The 21,301-nt window shown below is 49.7% G+C and overlaps 1 protein-coding gene and 1 long non-coding RNA gene across 2 annotated transcripts; one reads left to right on the plus strand and one right to left on the minus strand.

The window, feature by feature from the left end:
• The first annotated feature begins 25 nt into the window (after window positions 1-25).
• On the plus strand, window positions 26-19,631 carry CD99L2 (CD99 molecule like 2). The gene is made up of 11 exons (XM_027465083.3): window positions 26-153; window positions 7,959-8,015; window positions 8,632-8,679; window positions 9,485-9,580; window positions 9,728-9,808; window positions 10,584-10,667; window positions 12,092-12,154; window positions 13,102-13,128; window positions 13,205-13,327; window positions 15,295-15,360; window positions 15,795-19,631. Exons 1-11 carry the CDS (start codon window positions 96-98, stop codon window positions 15,857-15,859), a joined length of 768 nt encoding a protein of 255 aa, XP_027320884.2. The 5' UTR covers window positions 26-95; the 3' UTR covers window positions 15,860-19,631.
• LOC140003288 (uncharacterized) lies at window positions 1,469-13,649 on the minus strand. Its single transcript, XR_011811654.1, has 2 exons — window positions 13,603-13,649; window positions 1,469-5,585 (listed from the first exon to the last, which is right to left on the minus strand). It is a non-coding gene; the product is annotated as an uncharacterized lncRNA (long non-coding RNA).
• Window positions 19,632-21,301: the final 1,670 nt, after the last annotated feature.

The raw sequence follows: 21,301 nt of genomic DNA on the forward strand, positions 1-21,301 counted from the left end.
CCCGAGGCCCCCTCAGCGCCCAGGCGCAGGCCGAGGCGGGCTCTGCGCGGCCCCGCCCCGGAGGCCGGGCGGCAGAGGCGCAGCCCCGCCGCGACATGGCCGCCGCCCGCCGCCCGCTGCGCCTCCTCGCCCTGGCCGCGCTGCTGGCCGCAGGTAGGGGAAGGGGCGGCTGGCAGGGGGCCGGGGGGGCTCTGCCGATACCCCCCTCATCGTCCGAGGTGCCGCGGGGAAGTGGGAAGCCGGCCGGGGGTGGGGGCTCCGCGGCGGGCAGGGGGCTGGGGGGCTCGGGAAGGGGATGGGGTTGGGATTAGGATTGGGATTGGGGAAGGGGTTGGGGTCGGGGTGCTGCAGCCGAGGGGCAGCAGGGTTGTCCCACCCCCCCCCGTGACCCAGATTTGCAGCTTGCGTCCTCGCTGCTTCTGCAGACGGGCAGGGGCCAGCCCAGGCATCGGTCCCAGCGGGGCAGCGGGCTTTGCAGACAGCAAGCAACGAGCTCTTTTTTTATATTATTATTATTCTTTGGGTGGTGGTGAAATCATGAAATCAAAGCCTACCCTACCTCTTCGTTTCCTTTATTTTAAAGCGCTCTTCAAAAGCAATCCGTTCCTCCTTTCTTAATAGAAAATAAAGCCCTTTTTAAGGTCACGCAGAAAAAATAGACAACCATGCTGCAAAAAGCCCTAGGAAAGTTCTCTAAAAACCCCTTTTGGGCGAGGAAGCAGCCCTCAGACGCGGCGGTGTTGCAGGAGGGCAGCGCTGCGATGAAGATGAAGGTGGCAGCACTGGGGCTGGCCGTGAGTCAGCCCCGGGGTGATCTCCCCCTGGGCCCTACCTGCCGGGCACCTGCAGCGCGGTCCCAGGCTGCTCCTGCTCGCTGCCCGCATTTCCAAATGCGGGTCTCAGTTTTGGCAGGCTGAGCCAAGAGGCTGGGCGTGAAGTCCCGGTTTTGGATGAAAATGGCAAATTCGTGATTAGTCAGCAGCAAAGCTGTTTGCATCCTGCGCCGCTTGCACAGAAGAACGCTGCTCTGCTTCGGTCTTAAGTGCTGGGCTGCAGGGTCCGGCCCTTAAACATCCTTGGCTGTGCTTGCATCAAAATGAATTTCACTCTAAAGGTTTGCAAATCATCTCTGCTGGTGCCAGGCATCCAAGATTGCTGAACAACGCTCAGTTTGGCCCTGTCTGAGCTGTGCTGAGTTGCCCCTCCATGGGAATGACTGCACAAGGGTGAGGAGGGGGCTTGGCATTTGCAGGCTTTTCTGCACAGAGCAGGCATCAGGTCCTGCCAGGCGGCTTCAGCCTTGCCACGTGTCTCTTGCAGAGGTGCCGGGAGCCCTTTGCCAGCTGAGCACTGAAGTGGCCACAGGAGAGCACAAGGTAGCGATAAGAAGTGGGTTTCCAAGGCGGAGCTGTCCCCTGGGGCTTTCAGCCCCAGCTCCGCCATGCAGCAGTAATAGAAATCAAGTTTCTTTGGTGCTCTCCACGTCAGAGAGCAAACTATGCAGCAAAACCAGTATTGAGTATGATTTGTGCAGCTGAGGTCCATATCAGCCACCAACACAAGAATAACAGAGATCTCAGCTGCAGCTGTTCAGGAAAGGAAGAGAAAACTGACTTTTGAACTGAATAAAATATTTTAGGTTTTGGTTTGTGAAGCCTTTGTGCTCCAGAGCGTTACCGTGGAGCCTGAGCTCTTCTAGCACCTTGCATGATTTCTTAAGTCTGCAGATCTCTGGCTTCTCCAGGAAGAAGTACTTATGTTTGAGTCGTGCTAGGTTAACCCAGTGCTTGTCCAAAATGATAAAGAAAACAGTCAAGCAAGGAACTTCCCATGCTTTTGTGGCATTTTTTAGTCTCTCCTCATCATAAGCCAGGACAGAAAGGCACTGATGTTTTCATGGAAATGGCAAACGTGACACCTGGGGTCATTGCTCCTGCAGGGAGTGCAAGGTTACCTCTCGCGGGCCTCTCAGAAGGGGCCTGTCCAGGTTTTATGCTTTATATTATGCAAGAAAAACTTGAAGAGCAATTACAAAGTGATTACAGACAGTAGAGTTTGGGGCTTCCTCTGGAGCTGCAGCATCAGCAGTGACGGGCAACTGGTGCTGCCATCCCGCGTCCTACAGCCAGCCTCTGACGGATACCTCCCCGCTCAAGTGCGACAGCAATGTCCCGCCAGCAATTACAATAATTACTTAAACGAGAAAGCGATATTTGACAGTGTAATTAGCACAAACTGTTGTGCAGATGGCTGTGGTCACTGCGGGCAGCTCCCCTGCACGCCCCGTGCACGCTGCGGTGGCCGGTGGCGAGCGCAGCCGGTGCCAGCTCCTCGCCAGGCGTTTGCCCAGCTCTCCGGGCTTGCCTCTGCCACAGCAGCAGTGGTGGCAGCTCTGCCAGCGCCCAGTGACCTGCCAGCACCGCAGGGACTGCTCACCACACTCCTGGCAGCGAGGAGGAATTGCATGGCAGAGGAGTGAAGGCGCAGTTTGGCACTGCCGCCAGTGCTGAGCTAGGTAGCAGCCTCATGCGAGGCATCTACGTTTACTAAAACCCTTAGTTATTATCCACTATTATGCAATAAAATTTATAATTACTAGGTATCGGTAGCGAGTCAAAGGAATACATTTAAAGAATAATTTTTACTTTGATAGCGTTTCTGACAAAGTGGGAGAAGCTAAATTGGTTTTCTTACAAATTATCTCTGATCTTTGAACAAATATGAATTAATTAAACGTGTTATGCCCGGATATTTTTGTCTGGAGCTTTAGAAATAATTAATTTCCATATTTCTGCCTGTATTTCAGAACCTCTTCCTCGAGCTTGGTGATACCTGTGCTTGGAAATGGCTATTTTACTTGGTTGATTTTTTTTTATACTGTACAAAAATGTAATTTTTCCCTTACATCTGTTGCAACCGTTTCAGCCCTTACAGCACATAAACCAGAACAGTCTATTGATCTCCAGTGTTGACTAGAATAAACTTTTAGGACTGCTCGGTTTAAAATCAAATTTGTTTCTCCTTACAAAACCATCTCCTGGAGGTTTGAGGCACCGACTTTATAGTTAGCTAAAGGAAAAGGGGGGTTTTTATTAGACACCACTTCTGCCACCGCTCTAATAGCAAAACATATGTTTAATAAACTACATCACACCGATGGCAAAGAGAAAACCTTTGCAATAAATCCTTTGTAATCCGCCTGCTGTAATTCACAACCGGGGGAAGAACTTGGATATAGCAGCATTGGGGAAGATGAATGCCGCGTATCAAAAGGCAAAACATGAAAGGACTGCTCTTGAAAAGGAGACTTCAAAGCTGGGGATCCAGATGCTGGGTTTGCTAGTTGCGATCTGGGAGGCGAGCACAAGAAGGCATTTGCCAAGCCAAGAGCATTTCTCAGAAGGCAGCAGAGCCACGGCCCGAGGAGCAGCCGTGGGGCCAGGCGGGCGCAGCACGGGGCTGGGAGATGGGAATTGCTCAGCGCTTTGCTTGCTCTTTGAAACGCTCCCTGTGCTTCTGCACAGAGGAACCTGAACAGAAAGGACTTGCCAAAGGCTGGGAGGCTGCCTGACATCCAGCTTCAGGAGGACACACGTGGCTGCGGCACAGACCCAGGGTGGTCGGAGGCAGGAGGGGGAGCTTTACGAGATGCTTGATGAGACCCCGATGGCACAGCCCTAGCTCTGCCCCTGCGGGAGGGGAATGGGGCCGGCCAGCAGAAGGGGCTGAGCTGTGGCAGCAGCAGAAAGCCCTCCTGCACCTCTGCCCTGCAGTCCTGTGCCAGCAAGCCAGAGGGAAAGGCCCCTGGGTGAAAGAGGGAAGAAGGAGAGGTTTTAAGCAACTGGTGGCATGCACAGCCTCTGTGCTTGGATAAGAAATGGCCGTGCTGCCAGTGGTGGTGGTGGAAGCCACCCAGCCTGTAGCCAGGAGCTGTGCCTGCCTGGTTTTGCTCTTCTTTGGCTACTTGGTTTCTTCTGCGAGCATTTTTGTGTTACCTTGGTGTTCTGGAGGTGCCATACTCTTACTTCCATTCATACTTCTGCTTCTCATTCATACGATGACCTAACGCACAGCGGCAGTGATCAGCAGCTCTCCTTAACGAGTGGGGTACCACGAGTTGTGCTCTTCTCATTGAGGTCTGAGGCTTCCTAAAAGGGTGTGGGGGAAGGAAGCAGGACTTACCTGAGAAACAGCGATCACATTGCCCTGTTGGGTAACCACAGATTGGGTCAGAAGGGCTGAGCCTTGCTGGTGGACTTCTCTGAGCTCCGGGAGCTCCTGGTTTTATGCACCTAAATTATTTCATGCCAGGTGAATATCAAACCACACTGGTTCCCTGGCGAACTTCCCCAGCAGTGGGAGACTGAACCAGCAGCGCGTCCCTAGCGATGAACCAACGTTTTTACCGTGTAATTCCCTATTTACCTACTTTTAACGACAACATCTTCTCTTGATCGTTATCTGATGAGAGCGATGTCTCTCCGTTGGGAATCAGGTGATAAGCACTTAATCTCCTGCCTCGGTTTTCTTCGGGCTCCTGCATCCCCGGCTTTGTCATTAGCTGTTCTGTGCAGGGTTGGGAACAAAATGCTTTCGTGCTGTAATTTGTCGGCTGGTTTATAAACAGGCATCTTTGGCCCTAGGCGAATTCCGAGTCATTACTTAACGTGTAAGCAGAAATCAAACGATAGATCTGAACGCAGCCCGTAATGGCTCTGTGTAACAGCGCTGCTTGGACAGCATGCAGAAAAGCAGGAAAATGCCTGCAGTAATGGAAGGTAAGGGAAAGGAGCTGGAAAGGAGCCGTCCACGTTTTCTGCCCTTCACTGAAGATGGCAAGCTGTGAGAGCTGGGTCTGTGGGTCCTGTGTGCTGCGGGGTGGCAGCGGATGGGCAATTCCTGCTGCCTGCTGGCCAGGAGGGCTGGGGCTGTGCGTGCCCTGCCCGGCTCCTGCTCCTCAGAGGGAGATGCTCGTGCTCAGGAACATGCAGGTGTCCTCTCCTGATGCAGTCCCCAGGGAATAACCGGAACATTTTTGGAAGGGGTGGAACGTGGCACGCACCAGGACCTCTTCTTGGGCACGAACACAAGGATCGGTTTTCTGAGCAAAGCTGTGTGGGACCCTTGTCACCTGCCCGTGGTGTGGAGATGCCGGGCAGCCTTGGGAACCCTGCAGGTTTTGTGATGTGGAGCAGGTCCTGGGGGCTGCCCTGGGTGCTCACTGTCCCCTTGCCAGGATTCAGAGCGGGGATGTTTGGGGTCTGCAGCCCCCTCCCAGCTTTAGAAGGTCGAGGCACCGAAACCAGAGCTGGCAGGGAAGGAGAAGGAGCCTGAAGAGCATCCTGCTGGGAGAGCTCATCTTCTTGTGGATGTGTCCAGAGCTGGGGCTCTTGTGGTTCTGTGGGCAGCCAGAGGTCCGTCTGTCCACCTGGGTGGGGAAAGGAGGTCTGTCTGTCCACCAAGGTAAGGAGAGGATGCGTGGGGACCTCGGGTGGTGGCAGCTCCTGCTGGGTGTCTGGGGCACAGCCGGGCAGGTCACGCAGCTCCTGCTGGCCTTGCTGTTAGCAGGTCTCAGGCATCAGTCCCTGCGCACAGAGCAAGTCTTCATTATGCAAATTCTCATCTTAAAGCTTTATTCGTGTGCTTCCTGGCAGGCTTTCCTTTAATCTCAAGAGCAAGATTGCTTGGAATTACCATATACCCTTGTTAATTGCATAAAAAAAATTACAGCAGAGGTTGTTTTTGCCATAATCAAGAGCGATTTTGATTAGTACTTCTGGAAATCAAAATGTTTTGCTGGGAGTGGAGAACAGGGACAGCAGCATCGCCTTGTGCCCGCCAGGGGGGCAGCCGCTGCTTCCTCTCACCAAGGCACAGGAGAGCACCTTGAGATTCTCCCCTCCAGCCCCGTACCTGCTCTGGGCTTCTCTGTGCTCACCCAGACTGCCGATCTCACCCCGTTACGGGCTCCACATTCCCCAGGAAGCTGAACACACCCGTACTGCACAGCGAGGTACGTGGGCTGGTGCTAAGGATGGGAACGGGCGCGCTGCTGGGAGCGCCGGCAGCCTGGCAGCACACTGGTGAGAGTTACGGTGCTGTAACTCCAGCTTTGTCAGACAGCGAGGCTTAATTAGAAAATATATATATATTAATGTACAACCAAAAAGCTGACGAGTACAATCGCGCGTGTGAGCTGCCTGCTACAGGAAATAACGAGGAGGGAACGCATCAAGGCACAAACCCCTTCTGCCTTCAGAGAACAGCTGGCTCGGAGTCACAACACCCTGACAAGGCAAGGGGCAGCTGCAGCGCCTCACCCCTGTCCTTCCTGCCCCAGCTTGGGCATTTGGGAATGTCTTACACACTGCAAGGTGCCTGGGTTTGTTCCTTTAGGTTGCCACAGTGAAGAAAACTAGGGAAAACACATCTCATTTATCTGTTCTTTCCCCATAAACCCGCAGCCCTGAGGATGCTCCAGTGCCAGCTGACAGCAACCACAGGGCGAGGGCAGCACGGAGCCCGTGCATGGGGCAGGAGCTGCGTTGTACCCAGCGCTCCTTTACCTCCCAAAGGGATTTAAAAGGGGTATTTAAAAGCAGCACTGGGACCTGAGAGACGCTGCATCACCTCCTGTCCATCTGGGTGCAAAGCGTGCTTTGGTGGTGTGGAACAATGACGAAGCACGGGGCAGAGCTCAGCCCTTACCTGCTGCCGTCACCAGGAGCGGTGCTTACCCACCCTGTGGAGCACAGTGCATCTCCGGAACACTCCCTGCCTGAGCTAAGGGTGCTGGCGGCTCCAACTAGCTGGCCATCTATCACCCACCTGTACCAACACCTGGGGGACTCCCCAACCCAAATAGACCGTTACCAGCATTACTACCAGTAGTAACACCGGGTGCTGGGGCTCCCTTTACAGACAGACGGAACAAGACGCGGTGCACGAGTGGCCGAAAGCAGAGCTGAAGGTGCTGCAGCGCTTGGTGCCGCTCCCTGTACAAGTTCTCCTCTGAAATGCTGATCCCTGCTTTCCGCTGGACTGGTGCATTTTCGGTGTTATTGTCCTTGTCAGTAAAGCTTTAAATTTATTCATGAAGCACGCTGGAGCTCAGGTGGCACCAGCTAAATCCATTTAGCAGTAGGAATAAGAGGAAAGCCATTTTAATGTTCTCTCGCAGTGCGGCAGTGCTTAGCAAACCCAAAGGATATTAATTACTCAGCATGCTCCGAGATGTAAAAGCATGAATTTATCAAGACAAATACAGTCAGAACTAGGGTAAGTCAACAGTAATTAACGTGATGCAGGAAAAGACGGAGAGCGGCAGGATTAGCCGGCCCGGCGGCGCAGCCTGGTTGTCCCCGGGACGTGGCGTGGTGCTGAGCTGGTGCGGGCACCTCAAACACTACGTGGCCGAGTTCCTCACCCTGCTCCTGGTGCACATGGGCATGGCAGGAGGATGCAGGTGCTACCTGACATATTCTGCTGGGGTTGCAGTCAGCAGCAGCGTTTCCATCCGTGATATCCGAAGGCACTTCCCAAGGAGAGATGCGTTCGCTCTCCTGGCTTTTCACCCAGCGTGTCGGTGGCGCTCCGGTGTTTTCCTGGTGTTGAGCAAACCTGTAATCGGGAGCCCAGCCACGGGTGAGTGGCAGCCGGCGAGATGAATTGGTAGGCTCTGCTTGACAAATCCAAGCGTAGCGTGTGTTTTTATACCGCATCCATTAAGGCAAACAAATGGAAAAGGCAGAGATGACTGCTCTGCAATTTAACAGTCACGGGATGCAGGGAAGGCTGATGTCTTCCTCACCACTGACAATGGGTCAGGTTTAGAATAAAAAGCAGAAAGCCCTCTATAAACTAAAGCAATTTGAGCAAGCGCATCTAGCCAGGCCGTGTTTAAAGGTGACTGATGCCGTGTGGAGCAAGTCAAACCTGTGCTGATCCTTTGTCTGCAGGTTATGGGGACGACACTGGGGGCTTCAACCTAGAAGATGCCCTCGGCCCTGTACCGCGTAAGTCAAATTTATTTTTACATTTATTAAAATGTCATCAATCAAATGGCGTTCCTGCACCCCACTCCTGTTCCATGCTTGGTGGTACCGGGGAGCTCCCTGCAAGCGATGCCGGCTCCTGCGATCACACCAGAAGCACCAACAGGCATCGGAGTGAGGGCTGTAAGAGGGTCTGAAACCTCTGCATCGCAGCAGCCAGACCCCGCCAGATCATTACAGCATGCTGGAATTGAAGCCCAGTGGTATTCAGATGGAAATTAATAGGAATGGAGCAACCGCAACTCCTGCTCATCGTTTATTCATACACTTGGTACCACTGATGTTAATGGATAGTGGTTTACAGGTAAAATAAAAATGATGAAAAAAAAATCCAACCTGTAAAGCTGACAGCAGCTTGTTTTGGCATGGGAGTGGCCAGGAGAGCTGGGCACTGAGCATTGGGGTGTCTCCTGAACACTTCCAGCTGATAGAGAGCCTCCGACACATCAGGCAGTGCTGGAAGCAAGGGTCGGCTGTAAAGCTGAGGGCATGCGAGCAAGTCCTGGCCACTCATTAGACCAGAGGTGATGCTTCCAGTGCTGCCCACGACTAACATTTCTCCCCTGTTTTGCCACAGCCACTCCTAAGGGAGCCAAGAAGCCGTCTGGTGGGACAGGAGGGAGAGGTGAGACCTTGCACACGTATCATTTAAGCAAAACCCTGGGGCTGCACCATGCCAGCCACCCTGCTGACTGCCTGCTGTGTTGGCAGACTCCAGTGCAGAAACCTTCGCTTGCCCATGCAGGTGCCCCAGACATAACTTTACCCGTGGTTTTCCATAAACCACCTCCCCTCGGTTTGCCAAAAGCTGTGCTGCAGCATCTGCTTGCATTGAGTGAGCTTTTCCACCCGCACCAAGGCATCTTCTCCATCAACTGTATGTCTGTGCGAGCCTCTGCTGCTCACCTCCTCTGCCTCCCCTCCCCACCAGCATCTGTGCACCTAAGTAAATGCAATATTGATATTTCTGTCCGTTCTGAAGGCAGGCGGCGTGAGAGCATTTATGGCCAAGGCTGAGTTTTGCACACTTTGCAGTATCTTGATGGGGGAGACACAGACCACAGCTCAGCTGTGCGAGGGCTTTCAGTTCTGCCCGTGCAGCACCTGCTGGCTTTCCTCCCCGGAGAAGCCCAGAGGATGTCTCTGCTCCTGTTTTTCCCCCAGGACATCCCCGGCTCCCACTGAACGGCACCAATCTGGTGACGTTTTCCCACCCAGGGAAAAACATCTCTCCCACTGTGCCGGTCAGGTGCCCTGGCTGACCAGATCCCCAGCACATTCCCTGTTCAAAGACACTGCTTAGATTCACTCCAACGTGGGAATTTTGCTCCTGGTGACTCTTCTGGCCCGGATCTGGCCAGATGTACTCCTGAGGCACCGAGCAGAGCCATCAGCGCCACCACTTGTCTGTCTCTTCTCTCCCACAACAGAGTTTGATCTGGCCGATTACTTCGATGACCCTCTGGAGACCACCACCAGACCAGCCAAGCCGACCCCCAAGCCCTTCCCTCGGCCAGGGAAGCCAGGTACCCCAGAGCCCTGCTCGCGCCCTTACAAAATTGAAGCCCTGCTGATACGTGCCCTGGGGCAGGGGGACCTGGAGCCCTTGGTGCTCATCAGATTCACATTTGGGAGGGTTGATGGGGTTTTGTCTTTTCTCCGTATGCTTTCAGACAACAGCTTTGGGGATGTCATCCGCACCACCACAACCAAGCGGCCAAAAACAACGCGGCCCCCTCCCAGGCATAACCCAGGTGAGCACGAGCTCCCTGCCACACTGCTTCCAGCCTTTGCTTTGTGCATTCACAGGAGAGGTAGGAAACAGCCCCAGAGTAATCAAACCCCACAAAAGCACCTCATGGATGGGGCACCTCGGCATCACCGCACACCTCCTCTGCCTGGGGGCTTGCATTTCCCTGCCAGGGCTGGTGCTTGGGTCTCAGTGCACCCAGCTCACAGGCTCCTGTGCTGCCTGTTTGGGCAGAGCTTTGGGCAAAAAGGCTCAACATCGGTTTTGGATGAGAAGAAACTTATTTACGAGCTAGCGAGTGGGTTGAGAAACTCAGGTTGGCTCCATTCCACATTTTTAGCTGCCATTTAGCGAAGGCAATAGAAAGCTGCTCTGTTCGAGTCAAGCTCCTGAGGATACCAACTGTGCATTTATGGAGAGAAAAAAAACAACACACTAAGCCAGGAGGTCAGAGGCAGTTCACGATGGCATGGGTGCTGCAGGACACCCGTGCCCATGCCAGCATCCCTATCATGCCACCTTTGCTCTGACCACTTGTGTCTGGTGCAATTTGTGTAATTCCTGGGCTCAATCTGTGACACAAGGTGATTTCTGTGTTTCACAACAGCAGCACTGGGGCAGGTTCAGAGCATTCCCCAAACGGCACAAAGCCACACCAGGAAGTAGCGATGTCAGGGGCTTTGCTGCTTCCAGTGATGCTGGTCCCTGGCAAAGCTGAGCCTTTCCTTGACTAGTTGTCATCATTAAGGAGGTTCTCACACTGCTGTGGTGTTCCGTAGGGAACGACTTCGACTTGGCCGATGCCTTGGATGATAGCAACGATATGAAGGGCGGCGGGCAGCCAAATGTGAGACCTGGTGAAGGTACGTGTGGATTTCCCCTCTCCCTGCCATCCTGCTCATGACCATGCCGTCCTATCAGCCGCATGTCCCTGGGTTAGACACAACAGATTGCTGCAAAAAGTGGGGGGAGAGCAGAAAGAAAGGCGATGCCTTGTCTGGGCCACAGTGGTTCTGCTACATTCACCTCGCCCCCATACCCGACAGCTATTTAACCAAGTACTGTTGGAGTTCGCAGTCATTGCCAAGACATAAATCCAGAGCAGTCTCAGCCCTGGCACAGCACGCACCACGGGCCAGGAGACTTTTTTTCCATCTCTGAAATACTCCAGTGAATGAGTCGTTTGTGTGAGAGGATTGTTCCCTCGAGCACCGGAGCTAGAAAACAGACTTTGCACGGCAGGTTTATGGATGTCGAGATGGCCGTATACCCTGCTCACACGTGTAATTAATAGTCAGGTATTTTATTAGGCTGTATTAACTAGGTGACTTGTCTGCACTTTGATATTCTGGGCTTGTTGGAGTATTAGACTCCTGCAGGAAGGTTTGAGGTGTTGAATGGCTGGAACATGGCACTCATTGTGAGCCAGCTGCTGAGCCAACAGCCGCACACTTCCCCAGCACTGCTGCACCTTGCGTTGCTTTTGACCTCTGGGTTCTAGCTTTTTTTTTTTTTATTTTTAATTTTTACACTCATTACTAAACCCATAAACCATTTTTTTTGCAGTAAGCTAGTGAGCAAGGAAGTCTCTTTCCAGGCTGGAAAGTCAAAGGTTCAATAGCTTTACTAATTCCGCCACTAACTCCCGTTCCACGTTTCTCTCGTCTTTCAAGCAAGACTTAAAGTCAATTATTACCTCTTTTATGAGCTTAAAAGAAAATAATTTGGGGTTGAACGTTTTGCTAACGCTCTGTAATTGCAAGGGAAGCAGAACGGCTCATTAACCTCTTTCTGTCCTTGCTTGGGGACAGAACAGCAGCCACTGGTGGCACCGCACCCGTCAGCCCTGCGCTCAGCCCAGGCTGCACAGAAAACCCAGCCGAGCTCCTCAGGCAGCCAGACGGCTTGTAGGAAATACTGAGATGAATACCGCAGCCTTCGCCTTCCTGAGCAAGCAGCATTTCCCTGCAGGTTGCTGGAAGCCTGCCCTGCCACACCATGCTCACAGGGCACCAGAGTCCCCCCAAAGCCCCATTTCCAGCTTCTCTCTGCTTCCTAGTAGCACCCACAGACACCAGGACAGACAGGCACCAGCACAGCTGGCACCCAGCTTTCCTGACCTCTCTCACCCCGATCAAGTCACACACTGTTTTCCCTTTCCACTACATTTGCTGCTTTCTAGGTTGTTTTCTCCCCTCCCCGTCCCGGGAAGGCAGCTGCCAGACCCCCAACTGCAGGGGACAGTTTCCCTTCAGGCTCTGACCAGCTTTTGTTGTTATTTTTAAAGCTTTTTCAGACGACGACCTGGCTAGCATCGTGGACGGAGGCTACAGCCCTGACAAGAAGAAAGGTAAGCACGGGCCTGCGGGCGGGTCTGCACCCCCAGCCTGAGGCACAGGGATGATGGCCGAGCCATGGGGCCTCTCAGATGGCATCTGCCCCTTCTGCTGTGGTGGGGAAGGGACCCCAGGACCCCCCAATGGATCTGAAGGGATCGGGGGGCTCAGCCATGTCCCCTCACACCAGCAGCCTGCACGCTGAGGTGGCCCTGGGGCCTGGCACATCAGCCCATGCTGTGGCCACCTTCAGGAGACACCAAAGCCGCCTCCCACCGCTTGGCAGCAGGACCATGGCTGGTGGGGACAGCAGAAGAGGCCTTCAGCCTCCTCCTTCCAGTCAGCCATGCCTGTTCCTGGCCCCCTGAGGCTGTGTGGGACTCATGTCCCCTGACCCCGGTGCCCTAACATGGCGCCGGCCCTCAAGGTGCAACCACCCATGGCTGGTCACCAGGAGGGAGCAGCAGCACTGGCTGCATCTGCACGAGGATCCACAGCATTCAACACTAAAAGCAGCCGAGTTAAAGACAATGAACAGCACAAGCACAATCAACATTTAATGAATCACCGTGCCAAGGACAAACCACACTGGAGACATTAACACAGCGCTGACCTGCTTCCATTACTCGGGATTTAAGCAGCTCGCTCACAGCTACAGCTTCCAGCAGGAACCATCTCTCCTCCCGATGCCATTTCTCCAGGGAAGGAGACTTTAAAATGGATTTCAAGCTATGTAAAGGTGCCCTGGTGTGACGAGCTCAGCCAGTTATCTCCTTCTGATGGCACGGGGATGCTGTGTACCTCTGCCTGACACCTCAGTTACCCTCACATTGCTGTGAGGGCAGCACAGGAACAAGGAGGACCCCATGTGCCAGCCCAGGAGTGTGAGGTGTGGGGTGAGTAGGGCTGCAGGTGGGACGTGGCTGGACCGGGGTCACTGACAGGCTCCCCTCTTTTGCAGGTGCCGGGGGCAACACCAACAACGAAGGTAGGGACTGTGGGGTCTTGGGGGGAGCGGGGCCATGGGTGCCCCCCACCACCCAGCGTCTTTCTGTGCCCCACAGGCAGCAGCACGGTGGAGACGGGGACCATCGCCGGCATCGCCAGCGCCCTGGCCATGGCGCTCGTGGGGGCTGTCTCCAGCTACATCTCCTACCAGCAGAAGAAGTTCTGCTTCAGCATCCAGCGTAAGCAGCCCCTGGGAGGAGGTGGGATCAGGTCAGGGGGCAGAGGTGCCCAAAGTGGGCGTCAGGCACTCCAGCAGAACGGGCACCCCTCTGCCCCCACTAATTCCCCACCCTGCCCCCAGGAAGGGGTGGCAGGGGAGAGCCCTGCCTCTGCCCCAGCACAGTACAGGTTTACCAGACACTATGTGTGGGTACCCACTGCCAGCACAGCCCTGTATATATGCTTAATTCTGACCCCAAAATAAATACGAGGAGAAAAAGAGGTGACCACTCACCAGGTAGCAGCAATGGAAGCAGGGTAACACTGAAGCAGTGCCTGCAGCCACAGCTGTGGGTGATATATCCCATCCCATCCCACCCCCTCCACAGGTGCCTTGCAATCACTGCAATTAAACACAAATTAAGCTGCCAAGCTCCCTGAGGTGCTGTAGGCATTGCTTGGGGGCATGTCACCTGCAGGCAGGTGGCTGGGGACAAGGGACCCATGTGCCTTGAGGGGCTGTCCCTGTCCCAGAAGGTTTAAGGGCAGGTGAGGGGCAGCCCCCCCAGCCTTTATGAGGCAGTTGCAAGCAGCTGGAAAAGGCTCTTTATATAAATCCAGTTAATTCTCCCGAGAGCCTCCTGTGCTCTGGGGAGGGTGTTTGGGGGCTGGAAGCTTTGGCTGGAATCGTGCTATTTTCCCAGTTGTGTCTGCAACAAACAGGAGCATTTTGGTAAATTAGATCAGCAGGGAAAGTCAAATGAATGTGATGGAATGAAACACGCTTGTATATTCCCCCCACTTAAATGATATTTTGGCAAGAATAAATAACTAAAAAAAAGAGAGCAAAGGCTTTGATGAGGGGGAAGCTGAAACACACAAAGCCCCAGAAAGGCGGCAGGAAATTAAAGTTAATTATAAAGGAGGATTAATTTAAGCCATCAGACATGGCATGCTGGGCTAATGTCAGGCCTTAGATGCATTGCAATGCATGACAGAAATCTGAGAGCCGTCAGCCACTGCAGAAGTGGCTTTTTATTGAAAAACATAAATTGCATTTGGTGTTATCCCAGCAAAACACACGGCCTGGGGGAGGCGGAGGTGGTGCGTGATGACCGCTCGCTGGAAGCGGGGAGAGCAGGCTCAGCCCTGGCGAGGAGCAGCCCTGCTCTGGTTTTCCCCTGCCAGGAGACGGGGCCAGGTCTGTCCAGAGCCGGGCAGGGGCACAGCAGAGCCCTGCCGGGCTTTGTGCCGTGTTTAGATGTGTAGAAAAGTTGAGATGGCTGCAACGTGGGGTGTGGGAGGCACAGTTACAAACTGGGCGGGAGCACCGCCTGCGACACCAGTTCTGCTTTATCCCTTACCCCTCAAAGCTGCAGAGGGACAAGGTAAAGGTGGGCTTCATCTTTCTCTGACTTCTGCTGCCCTGCTTGAAAGCGGCGCTGTGGCAGCCTCGGGGACCCTCTGCAGACCCTGGGGTTCAGTGGCAGGGGCACGTGCTGGGACATTGCTTCAGCAGCACAGCCTTGCTTTAAGCTGCTTCTTACAGCTCTGCATAATTCAGCTTTTAATGAGAAATACAGCACGTGTCTGTGCTTAGAAGCAGCCCCTGCTGCATAGCAGTCCCTCCTGGAAGAGGTACCAGGTCTGTGCACCTCTGCAAGCTGAGCCGTGCTAGCACAGCAATTAGCCTCGCTGCCTCCTCGCATGGTAAAGGTGAAGCAAGAGACTCAGAAAAAAGGGATGGGACTGGAAGCTCTGCCTTCTGAGAGAGCCTCTGTGGTTACTTGAAAGTCCGACAGCGCTTTCTCAGCTGCGTGTCATGGTTTAGTGATGTTTCTCTATTGCTGTTAATGCAGAGGAGTTTGCAAAAAAGCATCTTAGCTTTTACAGAAGATAGGCCCATTACTAGAGATTTTAAAGCATCAAAGCAAATCATTTCTGCTTCCTACCCTCCCACCTCACTCTCTTTATTGTTACTTCTCAGAGGGACTTAACGCAGAGTATGTGAAAGGGGAAAACATGGAAGCTGTCGTAAGCGAGGAACCCCAAGGTGAGAACTTTGCATTCCTTAACCTTCCTGTATCTGGCCACAAAAGCAGCTGTAGTGAAGGACTTCCTTAAAGGCGCTCACGCTGCACTGAGCTAGCGTCTCTTTGAAGACACTACTTAGGTTATGCCGCAGCTTTTTGTAAAACATCCACTACAATGTCTTTCCCTCTTCATTGTACACAAAGGAAAGCCGTGATAAGAGACCAAGGATCTCATTCTGCAAACGGTGGCAGTTAATATTTAGCTTTCATGTTTTCAGCCATCAGAAGTGTCTTACACAAGAAAAGCGTGATCCTTCTTTCGGTGACAGATAATCAAGGCTGCTGTAAAAGCTTTTCCAAAGTCAGATACAACCAACCAGTATCTGGCACCCGTTGCTTGCACTTTGTTACTATTGTGTGCTATTGTATTAATGATTTTTTTTTTCCTCTCCAGTTAAATATTCAGTACTGGAAACACAGTCAGCAGAACCACCAAAACAAGACAGTGCAAAGATCTAAAGCGTGGCCTGGGGCTAGAAAAGAATCAGTCAGCAGCAAACACGGAGATCTTACATGCTTGTAATTTAGCTTTTTATTTAATTTGAATCCAAAGCTATTTAATGTGTACTTAGGCTTGGACTGGCTTCTTATTGCTCTAGGCTTTAGGGTTAGGATGGTAGTAGGTGTTGTTGTTGTGTTTGTTTTTTTTTTTGTAACAAGCTATGTTTACATTGAAGTAATACTGTAGGTTTGGTCTCAAGTTGTATGCAAACCAACAGAAGGTGCTTCAGCAGTGGTCAATTATCACAAGGTCTTTTTCAAGGAGAATTGCTTACAGGTGTGAGGACAGTGAAGTGCCTGTGAATAGCAACCCAAAGCAAACCATTCAAAACCCTTAGTCAGTCACCTCCAGCCAACTTCTGCCATCAGTGATGGGCTGTCACTTCTGGCAGCAGGGATGAAAACCATGCGTTTCCTGAGGGTAGACTGTGGTCCTTAGTGTACCCGTACCTAAAACCAAGTGCCTCTGGGTATGTCCTCAGGTGGGGCCTCAGGCTGAGGCAGGTGAGTCCCTGCTCCCAAGCCAGGAGTTGGGGATGCTCCACCTCCACGCAGCGCTGGGCTTCTGACCAAATCAGAGGACCTGATCTTCATGCCAAGTCATAAACACAGGTAACAGCAGTGTGTGCAGTGCTCACGTGCAGCAAATAGCATCTGAATGCTGGGCTGTGGTAGAGATGGGAAGAGAGTTACCAAGTGGCAGGGTTTGTCTGTGACATGAGATTCCTGTATTATCACTGAGACAAAACAAAAACTGCGTTCAGACGCTTTCAAGGACAGATTGAGATCTCGTCCATAGAGCAAACCACAGATTTAACCCAAAAGAAAAGAAACAACGTGTGCATCTGAGATCTCTAACTCACTGCCACTAGAGTTGTAGACAGAGTTCTTCACCTTCTCCTCTGATCATTACACAACTATTGAGAGCATTTCCTGGCATGTTAGGTAGAAAAAGGAGACAAAGCTGCATCCTTTGGGTCACCACCTAACCTTTAAAAAAGGCTGGGTGTCCTGAGAGGATGGGGTCTCTGCTGCTGTCCCACGAGGGTCCTGCAGCTCTCTGTGAGCCTTGCTCAGCAGAACACTGCTCTATTGCCAGGAGAGCACCCCTGTGCCACACTGGTACTGCTATCCGGACCCAAGCACTATATCGCAAGAACTAGTTTTCATACTTCCTCCCCAACCCTTTCTTACCGATGCTGAAATGTGGATACAGCTACCTTCTGATGCATTTTTTTCCCAAAGCAATGAATACTTGAAAAAGCATGCTCTGAAGTGAAGGAAAATTCACTTTGCCTAGTGTAAAAAGTACTCACTATTTATATATAAACCTAAAATGTGTGCATTTTGTAATGTTTTGCAAATCCCAGATTGTGTGAACGTGAACTAAAAAAAGCATTTCCAGTTTGATGTACAAATTCAGAGCTTTCAGCTAGACATGACTTACATGAGGCCTTGCCAATAGGTGAAGGAGCCCAGGAGCATTTCTCTGGAACGGCTCAATTTGAAAGGAAATTGCCCAGTAACATTGTAAGTATTTTGCAACAGCTGCACAATTCTTTATGCTCTTCTTAACACTTGCATTTTTAAAGCCTTACACTAGCTCAACAGAACAACTACAGCATTTTATAAGGGAGATAAGTTCTAAGGATATATGGTGCCTGACATAGATTTAGAACACTTTATCTACAATACAGCTGTTGACTAACTACTGCTACTTTGTTTTATGAATGTGTTGGGGTTAGAAAAAATATTATTGTTCGTTCTGAGGCTGTAAGCAGAAGAAATAGATATGGAATACACTCGGTATTTTTGCTTAGTCTTGGAGTAAGACTTCCACGGGGGAGCATGGTCTGCAGAATTCCGACCAACCCGTGCAGGAGGTCTGATTCTAGCGAAGCCACGCATCTCCATTTGCAAACACCATCATCTGTTTTTTTCTTTCTTAGCCAAACATATTTGAAAACTGTAGCATGAAAAATGTTTTTTACAAAATTATTATAGGTAAAACGTTGCAACGTAGCATTGATGAACACTAGGAGTCATTTTCCTAGGTTAGATCAAGCGAACGTAATTCCGTTTCTTTTTGCTGATGACAGTGCTTGCTATAGATGCAGATCATCAGTTTTAGCGCATTCCTCTTACAGTGCACTCCCTGTTCCTCTGGTGGACAGTGCAATGGGTGTTCAGAATTGCTTACAGGCTGTAACACCCTCCATTGGGATATTATTGTACTAGGACATACAAGAAACAGGCATGTAATTCACAGATACTGCAGTTTGTTTTTTTTTGTTTTTTTTTTTTTTTAAACTTTCACTGAGAAAAATACCAGCTTTTGGAATTGAGAAGCAAACAGCACTGAAGTTGCTCCTTTTCTCCTTTTCATGAGGCCTTTTTATGACTGGTGAAAACTTTGTTAATATGATTTCTAGGTGTAGTATACGGAAAAAAAAACAAATGCGCAGTGAAAGGGAGCACTTTTCCAGTTTACACTAACAGAATTCAAAAATTCTTTCTCCAGCATTTCAAATGGGAAAACATTGACAAACACTGCAGTAAAGAAATTACTTCAAAACAAGTGCACAAAAATCAAAGCCTTCACGTGCTAAATGTCAGCTAAGGCTCAAAATGCTGCTTTGTTGCAGTCTGTTTCCTTCTCCACCCGAGCTGTCAGATCAGTGTCTGAGAAGCAGGGAGTTCATACTTCACGCCATTGTTATCTCAGGCATTATAGCAACTGAGAGGGTTCGTTCATGTTTTCCTAGTAGTGATACGAGTTCTGAAACAACTGACACCTCTGTAACTATCTTCATTTAATTAGTATCCATTCTCTTTAAACGTGGATATTGAATTTTTAAAAATTTTGCACTTATATTCTGTATACACGGTGTGAACTTTCTCATCCTTTATTTAAAAAAAAAGGTGTAAGATACTAGAAAAGTAGGATTTTTTTTTTAGGAGTCCAAAATTATGTATATACATCTGTCCTGAGAGTTTAAGTAAAACTGTGCTGTGGGCTTTTTTTTTTTTTTTTTCTCATCACACCCCACATTTTTAACTAAAGCTACTTCTAATGAAATGGTTGAGAAGAGGTTTCACAATTACATAGGAAACAGAGAATTGAAGGAACTTAACCAGCTTTTATTCCGTTGTTTATTCTGTTAATTACTTGCATTTTCCTTCAGCACAATTGTAGAAGGTTCTGCATTTATGGTGCTGTGACATTAGTTTATTCAGTATAGAATACTGTGACATGAATTTCAGTGGTTTTTTTTTTTTTTTTTTTCGTTTAAATAAGCTCGGTCATTTCCATCCAGCCCCTTTAAGGAACCCTTACAAGTGCTATATTTGTCATTGTTAACTATTCACTTGTTGTGATAAAAATGGAATTAGTCCACAATGCCGTTTCTAATTCTGCAAAAGCAAAATGACTAGACAGGCTAAGGCCTTCAGATTTGCTTCAGCAACAAATGAGGCCCAGGAACAAATGAGGTTCAGGAACAACAGCGTTGTGAAATTAGAGAATAATTTCTTTTGAGTGAAATCCTTATCTAAAAGCAAAGCCTATTGTTTACTGATGCAGAAGTGATCTGTACCAAATGAAGGTTGAATGTTCTGCTGTGAAAAGATAAGACTCATTTTGCTAATGTGCATGTAAGGGTCATGGGGGGAAATATCAGAATTTGACAACCTTTGGAAAACAACAAATAAACTGTCTAATAAGACATGAGAGACTTGTGTTGTTTTTTTTTTTCATGTTGCAAGTAAACTGTAAAAGGTGGACCATATCCTTTTTACATATAACCTCTTCTGTAACTAAAAACTTTAATAAAGAAAAAAACACAACACATAACCACTCAAAACCTCCAGAACCAGTTTTCTTACTGAGAAAACACCTATCATTACAAAAGCTTTAATATTGAAGTATCGAAACACACACACACACACTGTCCCTCTCCCTCCTCAGCCTACCAAGCAACTAAACTCAGGTAATGAATGCCCTATAATCCATGGCTGCACTCACTAAAGCTTAGTTTTCAGTCCATTTCACTGCCATAGGTCTCCTGCCGTTTTCTGTATATTTTCGTATGCAGGAGATGAATCTCCCATGCAATGCAAAGTTAAGTTTTTGGCCTCCATATAATGATGCAGTGCTTTATATCTGAATTAAACAATGTGTTTTACACTTCAACCTACCTACTTCTGACTCTTATTTCTTGTAAAAATAAAATTATCTCTTCCTGACTGCCCATGATCTGGCAGTGAAGAGATCTCTGATAGGATATCCACTTAGTTCAGATGTGATCGCTCAGCAGATGGACGTTGCTTTGTGCATTTTAACACAAGAAAGTTTATCTCAAATGGGAAATACTCTGATTTTCCCATTTTACTTTGTCCTCTGCCGTGGGGCTCACTCCACTTGAATGGGAGTTGTTGATCTCTTATTTCCAGCTCTTCAAAACCCAGCCATTCTCAGTGTTACCAAATACTGCCTATGACTTAGTACAGCTTTTCTTGAAAAATAAGAGAAAAATCAAACACTTCTTGTTTAAAGCATCAGCTCCTTGAGAGGAAGGCTGCCAATGCAGGGAACAAAAACAGGCAGATAAGACTGTTTACCAACTTTAAAAGCCTTCTTCCATTTTTCTGAGAAATAATCAACAAGAAAAAAAAAGACTTTATCTACAAAGGAGGAAAAAGGGTAATTAAGCTCTGAAACTGGACTAAGATGGCAAAGTGTCTGATGCTGATGATTCACTTAACTTACTTCACAAGCAAAAAATGTTTCAATTGCTTACCACAGCTTCAGCCCATTCTGGTATGCTGGATTCAGTTTGTTCTCCCTCTCACATGTCATCTACATGAAGAAAACCCTACAGGTCAAATTTAACTGCTTTCTGTCTTTTTGCACGTTCCCTTTATGCTTGGTAGAGTCAAATCCGAAAAACACAAAGCAAAAGATCCAGGATTAGAAGTTAACAGTTCTGTTCATGGCACATCAGATGGGGAACAAGGTTCTGCTCTTTCTTCAAACAGTTCAAAACTGGCTGCCTTATTAAAAAATATAAAAAGGGATGGCGCACAGTTGTTGAACCAATATGAAAAAAAAACCTGAATATTAGGAAGCAGACTAAACACAGAGACTGTGTATTAATCACTTATTCAGAATAAAACTAGGTTTTAACTAGCATATATAGGCTGTTTTTGAAAATTACCATGGTAAGTGTATACAAAAACATCCATTGTGCTTACCCAGATTTATAGCAGGATCCCTCCCCCACTGATAGCCCTTACGGTCAGAGAAGACTCACTGAGCTATGTTGAAACTTGTGGAGGAACAGGCAGGCACAGTTGAAATAACTGGTAGTCTTCTCGGCAGAACTGAATTCTCAGATTTTA

Source organism: Anas platyrhynchos, chromosome 10 (genome assembly GCF_047663525.1).
Source record: "Anas platyrhynchos isolate ZD024472 breed Pekin duck chromosome 10, IASCAAS_PekinDuck_T2T, whole genome shotgun sequence".
In the NCBI taxonomy this organism is placed as follows: Eukaryota; Metazoa; Chordata; class Aves; order Anseriformes; family Anatidae; genus Anas; species Anas platyrhynchos.